The following is a 9179-nucleotide window of genomic DNA, read 5'->3' on the forward strand; positions in this document are numbered from 1 at the left end:
AGAAAATTTTGATTATTTCGGCCCATTTTAGGGTTCACAATGCCCAGGAAAGACGTATTAGATTCCGCTTATTAACAAAGCTGGCGAGGGTCGTATTTCAAAACACACAACTTCGTACTCGCATATATTATACCCTTATGATAGCAATAGTTGATTTAACACAAATTAAACAATATCCTGAAATAAAATAAAGAGAGATATTTCCATTGCTTCGCGTAAGATGCATTGATTAGGCGTACAAGAACTTTACAAAACCATGCTAATCATAACAAACATAATATGCTATAAATAGTCGCGAATATTATAATATGCATCGCAAACTTCAATATAATGCAAATTCTCAAACACTCCAACGAGTGCTGAGTAAGTAGGCTTATCTATGGTGGCCCATTAACGCCATAGTACTTTTTCTGAATTGTTACAAATAAATATATTTGTTTGAACTAATTTTAAACTATTTTTAAAAAATTATCTATTTTTTTTTTCTTATATTTTTAAATTTTTTTAATAATTCTCTTTTCTTTTTTTTTCTATTACTTTGTAATTTTTATTTTCTTTTATTACATGTTTTTATTTTCATTTTACCTTAATTACATTTAATTTAAAAAAAAATGGCCATGGCCCATTCACGCCATAGCAATACGCCTATATTTAAAAAAAAATCATCTCTATGGCCCATTGACGCCATAGCAACTTCGTGGCCCAGGGACGCCATAGACCATGAAGCCTTTCGAGATGGGTAAAAAATTCGTTTGACGAAGTGGAAACACTGCATGCTTAGTGCTCAGATCGAACAGATTAAGATTTTGTCAAAATTTGCATATAAAGTTCACCGTACCTTTTAAAGTATTTAAAGTAGTTATGTCGAAGAGAAAACCTGCTTGGGATAACTACAAAGAGAAGGTAGCAAAGAAGAGAATGCGTAAAGGCGAAGAAAAAGCAGCAACTGGCCCAAAAGGTGGGCTGACTGTTCAGCGTTTGTCGGCGAACGTGGAAGGCAAATGTCAAAAGTATTCGCGCATCGGGCCTTTGATTTTAGTTCCTTGTGACAAAGAACTTACGCTGGAAAACATCAAAGCTGTGTGTAAGGCCCACTTCAACACGGAATTAGAATGTGATGTCCTTGCCGGTGAACGTGGTCCTTCCTATACCGAGTCGGGACAAATCCAGAACTGGAAAGTTTTGCACGTGCGCTTCGTGGAAGTTCTCGAACACCCCACGAAGGAAAAATCGGGAAGAAACATCGCAAACAAAAAGCCAAGTTTCCACAGCGAACCTGCAACCGGAAGCCCTCAAAAAAGCCATTCTCAGTATCCACACTCGAAATCTGTCAGTGTCCGACCATCGCCATCTGTCGCGCGTTCAATGTCACTAAGTCAGATGCTGAAGTTGGGAAAAGTCATTGTCCCAGATATCGATGTGGTAACTCTTCGGCTTGAAGAGTTTTGCATCTTGAGAATGGAGTGGCTGGAACCTTTTGAGGTATCACTTTCAATGGAAAAGAAACCGTTTGCGAATGGAGCATTCCGTGCAGCATATTTGGCAAAATCCATTGCAGGTTTGCCCAAAGGAAAGTATGTAATTAAAAAGTATTTAGAGGAAGAAAAAAAAGCCATTGAGGCATTATTTGGGTCCGTTGAACTCCATACACGAAAGTCAGTTCAACTCAACGCCCTAGCTCGTAATTTCGCTCAGAGTATGGCTTCTGAGGTCCAAGCTTCAGAATTTGGAGAAACATTTGTTTATGGTAAAGTCTACTATTCGTCTCTGAATGGTGAACCTGTAACATTAGAAACTCACCTCGCGGGTGTTTTTGAAAAGTTTGTAAACAATACTGGTGAGTTGTGTGTGGAATATGCAGATGCAAATGAACTAAGTCTTAAAGCTGAGACATTTGTTCACTATACATTCCAGAAGTCTAACCAACAGCTTATTGTCACTGACATTCAAGGGGTCAATTTCTCCCTATGTGACCCAGAGATTGCAACGGCTGAGCTGGAGGATCCTGAAGACAAGGCAATTCGTTTCTGCTCTGGTAATTTGTCAGATGCAGCAATTAAAACATTCTTCCAATGTCATAAATGCAACAGATACTGCGAGATGCTGAAACTATCAAAGCAACAATGAATCGTGCATTTTTGCAAATTGCAATGAACTGACATTACATGCATTGATATACCTTTAGATGTTACTTAATTCATGCTTAGGTAGTATATTTTGTAACATATTTTGTTGTGTTTTGTTATATGGAAGAACATTGATTGAAAACAAATGAAAAAATGCATTGACATTTTATGATATATACATATATATATTCCTTTCCTGAATCCTTGTATAATAAGTTCATTATATCAAATTGCTTATGTCCAAATATGATCTTTTAAATATAAATATGCATTGGAGGTTTGGGCTAGCTCAATATCTTCTGTATTTGGGATGTGCCGTTCGCATTCTTGTCGAAAATCTTCATCTAAAAAGTCATCATTAGCATCAAGTACATGTGAAAACTCAGCCACTTCCCGTAGTTGCTCCTCATTTACTGGGATACCACACTTTTCCCCACCATGTTGCTCTGGACATGTGTATATATGCTCTGGCACACCAGTGGGTAGCACCTTGTCCTTTTGTTTCCTTATTCTATGATTATTCCAAACTGATACCCTGAACACATCAAGTTCCTTTTGTACAACAGGAATATAAACAAACGCTAGCATGTTTCTATAAATTATAATTGATAGGATTTTAGTTGGTTGGTTGTCCAAAGCAGGTCTTGATAAAGCCTTCCCAGCAACAAAATTCGGAACTGAAAATTTCGTGCAAAAACACTTTCATGAATAGCTGCATTAACTAATAAAGCAAATGCACTATTGTCTGGAAAGTATACCCACCTGTCGGTTTCATTGCTTGGATCATAATGCCCCTCTTCGAGTAAAGATTTTAATTGATCTTTAAAATATCCTTCCATTCTGTGTGACAGCTCTCTCCACCATCTCTCAATCTTATTTTCTGTGGAAGGTCCATACAGAACACAGTCATCTCCCTTTTCAACATCGCCATGTTGCCCGCGTAAATAACTGTGAATAGTACACATTATACCAGTTTCTGTCCCTCTATCCACACGTATTCTTGAGGGTAACACTATAAAAAAAACAGAAAATGTTTTGTAAGAGAATAATTTTTTTGAAAATATCCCTTATAAAGAAAGGAGAATGCTATCCAATGAATCACAAAAAGTAGCAAAAATCTCACATGAAATACTTATTTAGATATAGGCAAATATTATAAAAACCTCTTCTTTCAAATAAATAGTCGAAGTAGAATCTTCCAACAACGCTTGGATTATTATTGGAATTCCATACTCTCAGAAAGTTTATTCTGCTGCTAAAAGTATCTTGTGCACCATAGATGCAGAGTGGGAACGTAGACTTCTGAAAACCGCAAAGCTTATCATGCCCATCAAGTGACATTGTAAAATCAGCTCCCTAGATGTGAAAATTGCCACACATATTAATATGCCTTTGACTTTCAAACTGTTAGTGTAAAAAAATATGAAACATTTGTACACTTACAGCCGATGTGAATGCTCCTGTTACAATATGAAACTTATACTAAGTACATTGATGTGACTTGCGGGCGCATCCAAGATGGTGTATAAAAAAGAAGTACTAGTTTGTAGTTAGTATTATTTAAAGCATGCGAGTATTGAAAGATAAACGTTTATAATAAACAAGATCTCGACTATTGTAACATGGTGGCAGCGAGATAAGATCGAAATCCACGACCACGAGGAAAAGGATAAGCATAGATATAAGAAAAGAGTAAATTATAGCGGGTAAATCATGACTACAACACCGCCAACACCGGCACCGATACAAGGAATTTCGCCGCCTGAAAAGCTTCAAACGAAGGGTAACATAGCGGAAAACTGGAAGACGTTTAAGCAAGCGTGGATGAATTATGCGATCATTACGAATCTGGACAAACAGACAGAACAGTACCGTGTTGCTTTATTCTTACATTGTATTGGGACCGAAGCTCTCAAAATTTACAATGGTATGTCATTCACGGAAGAAGAACGCGATAAGCTCAATCCTATTATAAGCAAATTTGACGAGTTTACAATTGGAGAGATTAATGAAACGTATGAGCGGTATGTATTCAATAGTAGAAACCAGGAAGATGATGAAAGTGTTGATGCATATGTCGCGACGCTACGTACATTAGCACAAACATGCAATTTTTGTGAATGTCTAAAGGACTCACTCATCCGAGACAGAATTGTGTTTGGAATAAATAATACACAAACCAGGAAAAAACTCCTTCAAGAACGAAAACTTAGTTTGAAGAAATGCATTGACCTATGTCGAAGCACTGAAGTCACGACAACACAAATGAAGATAATCTCAGACAAGGCAGCGCCAGAGGACATACACAGAGTGACAATGAGAAAGACGCAGACCGGGTATCAAAGAGACCAGCGAGATGTGATGTCACCAATAACATGCAAGTTTTGTGCAGGGAGACACCCACAACGAAAAGAAAGATGCCCAGCCTGGGGAAAGGAATGCCTAAAGTGTGGGGGAAAGAATCATTTCGCCAGGGTTTGCCGAAAAGTCGAGAGCAGAGATAATGCAAAAGTGCACCTTACAAGACAAGAAGAAAAACGTGAGTATGAAAATGATGCGGACAGTTCCGATATCGAATACCTGGGAAGTATAGCAGTCAATAATGGGAGCGTTTGCGCAGTTGGGCCATCAGATGAAGCCTACCCAAGAGAGATATATGCAGAAATGTTTCTGGGTACAAAACCTGTTCAATTTCAAGTGGATTGTGGTGCATCAATAAACATTTTACCGGAGAGTGTTCTGGGGAGCAGGAGCTCTCTCCAACTACCAAAACACTTATCATGTGGAATAAAACCGAAGTTAAACCAACAGGAACCATAAGAGTTGCTATAAGAAACCCAAAGTCAGGAAAAAAGTTCTCCCTTGAGTTCGTCGTAGTGCGGGAAAGTCTCACGCCACTGATTGGTGCGAGGGCAGCGCAACAAATGAAGCTGATCACAATTCATAGGGATAATTTTGTAGCAGTGACAGCACCTAAACGAGATAAACCAAAGGTGAATCAGCTATTGACGGTAGAGGAGATAGTTAATCAATACCCAGAGGTGTTTCACAGTCAGCTTGGAAACCTACCTGGTACAGTGAAATTAGAAGTAGAGAAAGACGCTAGACCAGTCGTTGTACCAACTCGGCGTGTGCCGATAGCATTGAAAGAGCAATTTAAAGGTGAATTGGACAGACTCGAAGAGTTGGGAGTCATCGCTAAAGTGGATAAGCCAACACCGTGGGTGAGCAGTGTGGTAGTCGCTACAAAGAAGTCAGGTCAATTGAGGGTGTGCATTGATCCGAAGCCATTAAATGCCGCGCTTAAGCGTGAGCAATACCATTTGCCAGTGTTGGATGATCTCCTTCCGGAGTTGGCCAAAGCCAAGGTATTCTCTACAGTGGATCTCCGCGCCGGCTATTGGCATTGCGTTTTGGAGGAAGATTCGAGTTTTCTTACGACATTTGCAACACCCTACGGGAGATACAGGTGGCGAAGACTACCATTCGGACTGTCAGTTTCATCGGAAATTTTTCAGAAGAGAGTTCATCAAGTTTTGGATGGTCTAGACGGAATTCTGGACATCACCGACGATATTCTCATTTATGGAGTTGGGGCGACCGAAGAAGATGCGAATGTAGATCATGATCGAAAGCTACGTCATCTGCTAGAAAGATGTAAGAAAAATGGTGTTGCCCTCAACCCAGATAAGATGAAGCTGCGCCAAAAAGAGGTGACGTATATGGGACATCTGTTTACCAGCGGAGGCCTTAAGGTAGACCCAGGGAAGCTTGAAGCAGTGAAAGAATTACCTCGTCCAACCGATATTGAATCGGTGCAGCGACTGAATGGTTTCGTAAATTACTTGGCTAAGTTTTTGCCAAGGTTGGCTGATGTTATGGAGCCAATCTGCCGTCTGACCCGAAAAGGTGTAGAATGGAGATGGGAGGAGGAGCAAGAGAAGGCGTTCCAGGAAGTAAAGAAATTGGTCACGGAGGCCCCGGTGTTAAAGTATTACGATCCGAAGGATGAGGTGGTAATCCAATGTGACGCAAGCCAGAAGGGTTTAGGAGCGACACTGTTGCAACAAGGAAGACCAGTTGTGTATATTAGTCGTGCCCTGACGGAGACAGAGCAACGATATGCGCAAATCGAAAAAGAAATGTTGGCGATTGTGTTTTCACTTGAGAGATTAAACCAGTACGTCTTCGGAAGACATGTAAAGATTCAAAGTGATCACAAGCCATTGGAGGCTATCCTCCGAAAACCCCTGGCAAGTGCTCCGCGGCGTCTGCAGGGGATGATGATGAGGCTGCAGAAGTATGATTTCGAAGTAAGGTATCAGCAAGGAACAAGCATGTACATAGCTGATATGCTATCGCGTGCTTTCCTGCCTACAACGGAACATCCGTCTGGTGTTGAATTCGAGTGTGTCAACATGGCTAGTTTTTTGCCAATTTCAAGTGAGAAAATGAGGGACATTCAAGCAGCGACCGATGAAGACGAATCGCTACAGCTACTTAAGAAAACCATAATGGAAGGATGGCCACAAGAGAAGAAGTACCTAGCAGCACAGATCCTACCTTATTTCAGTATGCGGGATGAGCTAACGGTGCAAGATGGGCTGTTATTCAAAGGGCAGAGAGTGATCATACCGAGTAGACTGCGTCGGGATATGAAGAAGAAAATACATGCGTCGCACCTGGGGACCGAGTCGTGTCTTCGTAGAGCGAGTGTGTACTGGCCAGGGATGTCGGCGGAAATTAAAGAGTTAGTGGCTTCTTGTGAAGTCTGTAGAACCTATGAAACAGCACAGCAGAAGGAAACCTTGATGCCCAATGAAATACAATCACGTCCCTGGGAGCAAGTTGGCGTGGATTTGTTCACGTTCGATAAGAAGGATTATATGATAACTGTCGACTATTTTAGTAACTTTTGCGAAATTGATAGGCTGACCAGTACCAAAACGAGTATGATAATTCTCAAGTTGAAGAATCATTTTGCGAGGTACGGCTGTCCAGAGAGAGTCATTAGCGATAATGGCCCACAGTTTTCGGCGGAAGAATTTGTAACGTTTGCCGACACATGGAATTTCGAGCATCTCACGAGCAGCCCTGGTAATAGCAAGGCGAATGGTAAAGCGGAGTCAGCGGTGAAGATGGCAAAACGGCTCATTCGTAAAGCTGTTGAGGGGGGAGCTGACCCATACCTGGCGATTTTGGATTATCGCAATACACCTACTCAGGGTATGGAGAGTAGTCCCGCACAACGTTTGCTAAACCGGAGAACTCGGACACTTCTTCCTACAACATCAAAGCTCCTGCAACCTAAGGTGATGTGCCAGGAAAAAGAGTTTAGGGACATGAAGAAACGGCAGGAGCAGCAGATCAAGTATTACAACCGCAATGCAAAGGATCTTCCGGAGTTGAGTCATGGTGACGTGGTAAGGATGAAACCATTTAGAATGGGTAAAAAGAAATGGGATAAAGCTGTCGTAACTGCCAGATTAGACGAAAGATCATATACGGTCAAAACGCCGGAAGGAAATAGTTATCGCAGAAACCGAAGTCATTTGAAGAAATCAGCGGAGATGCCGATAAAAGAAGAGGTGAGTTCGGAGGATGAGTGGAGTCAAGCAAATGAGGAGTCCACAGAGGAAGAAGTAACGCAATCCACCACCCCGTTGAAAGAAAAACCTACGGAAAGTTTATCACCCGCAAAGTCCCCTCGACCGGTAGCAGCAGAGCAAGACAGCCAACGACAAGCAGCTTGTCCAGTACGAATAACAAGACCACAGCGCACCCGAAGAGCTCCAGAGTACTTAAAAGACTATGTCCGTTAGGAAGAAAGAACGAACACAGCTGGAACCGTATATATATAAAAATTATATATACATATTTGTACATACTAAACAATTTAATTATTGTATGTATCTATGTAATTTTTGCTTTTTTTAATTTATCTGTTTTAAGTAAGTTATTTCGGTAATAGGAGCAGTCCCTTCATAAAAGGGGGGATGTTACAATATGAAACTTATACTAAGTACATTGATGTGACTTGCGGGCGCATCCAAGATGGTGTATAAAAAAGAAGTACTAGTTTGTAGTTAGTATTATTTAAAGCATGCGAGTATTGAAAGATAAACGTTTATAATAAACAAGATCTCGACTATTGTAACAGCTCCCTTTATTCGTCTGCGTTTTGGTTGGCCCACACCACCTCTGTCCTGTAAACCTTGAGGGTTGACATCAGCCATCACGTCGTACACAACGTCGTACACAACGTCTTGGAACATTTAATTCGTGTACTTCAGGAATTTTCTTATGCAAAGCACGATAGCCTAGATATTTTCCAGGCCCATTTAACTCTTTCTCCACAGCACGTGTGACATCGTCAATATTTGTATCGTAATCAATGTATTTTACATTAAAATAACGCAAGCGACGTGAGAGAGTCCTTAAACTCCACGCATACATAGGATACTTCACTTTACAAAAATCTACAATTTCTTTTTGACGTAAATTCTGCGCTACATACGCTTTAAGGTCATCTTTTAAGTCCATATCGCCTTCCCAATCAGTATTCCTTACCCAAGACGCCATGATGGATAATGATGCATGCCCGAAAGGCTTCATGGTCTATGGCGTCCCTGGGCCACGAAGTTGCTATGGCGTCAATGGGCCATAGAGATGATATTTTTTTAAATATAGGCGTATTGCTATGGCGTGAATGGGCCATGGCCATTTTTTTTTAAATTAAATGTAATTAAGGTAAAATGAAAATAAAAACATGTAATAAAAGAAAATAAAAATTACAAAGTAATAGAAAAAAAAAGAAAAGAGAATTATTAAAAAAATTAAAAAAAAAAAAATTAAAAAAAAATAATTTTTTAAAAATAGTTTAAAATTAGTTCAAACAAATATATTTATTTGTATCAATTCAGAAAAAGTACTATGGCGTTAATGGGCCACCATAGTTGTCCCCTTTGAAACTAGAACGAAAAAGTTTCCATTTACTCATAGCTAATATGTATACCGCATGGGCAGAGAGCTTTTTCTAATCAAGCCCATATA

At 40.1% G+C, this 9179-nt stretch overlaps 3 protein-coding genes across 3 annotated transcripts; 2 read left to right on the plus strand and 1 right to left on the minus strand.

The window, feature by feature from the left end:
• Positions 1-861: 861 nt before the first annotated feature.
• On the plus strand, positions 862-2127 carry LOC114544858 (alpha-protein kinase 1-like). Its single transcript, XM_028563352.1, has one exon. It carries the CDS (start codon positions 862-864, stop codon positions 2125-2127), a length of 1266 nt encoding a protein of 421 aa, XP_028419153.1.
• Positions 2128-2360: 233 nt separating this feature from the next.
• Positions 2361-3145, minus strand: LOC114544859 (the record flags this gene model as incomplete). Its single annotated transcript, XM_028563353.1, has 2 exons — positions 2361-2718; positions 2889-3145. Coding segments are annotated over 2 exons (615 nt in total), but the record flags the coding sequence as incomplete, so codon positions are not given.
• A 1761-nt stretch (positions 3146-4906) lies between these two features.
• On the plus strand, positions 4907-7948 carry LOC114544860 (uncharacterized protein K02A2.6-like). The gene has a single exon (XM_028563354.1). The coding sequence runs from the start codon at positions 4907-4909 to the stop codon at positions 7946-7948; it is 3042 nt and encodes a 1013-aa protein (XP_028419155.1).
• The last annotated feature ends 1231 nt before the right edge of the window (positions 7949-9179 follow it).

Source organism: Dendronephthya gigantea, unplaced genomic scaffold (assembly GCF_004324835.1).
Source record: "Dendronephthya gigantea isolate DGI-Jeju-01 unplaced genomic scaffold, DenGig_1.0 001000F, whole genome shotgun sequence".
Lineage (NCBI taxonomy): Eukaryota > Metazoa > Cnidaria > Anthozoa > Malacalcyonacea > Nephtheidae > Dendronephthya > Dendronephthya gigantea.

Bases quoted from the DNA above. Each gene is read 5' to 3' on its own strand.
- LOC114544858 (XM_028563352.1), top strand. From the start codon at position 862: ATGTCGAAGAGAAAACCTGCTTGGGATAACTACAAAGAGAAGGTAGCA.
- LOC114544860 (XM_028563354.1), top strand. From the start codon at position 4,907: ATGTGGAATAAAACCGAAGTTAAACCAACAGGAACCATAAGAGTTGCT.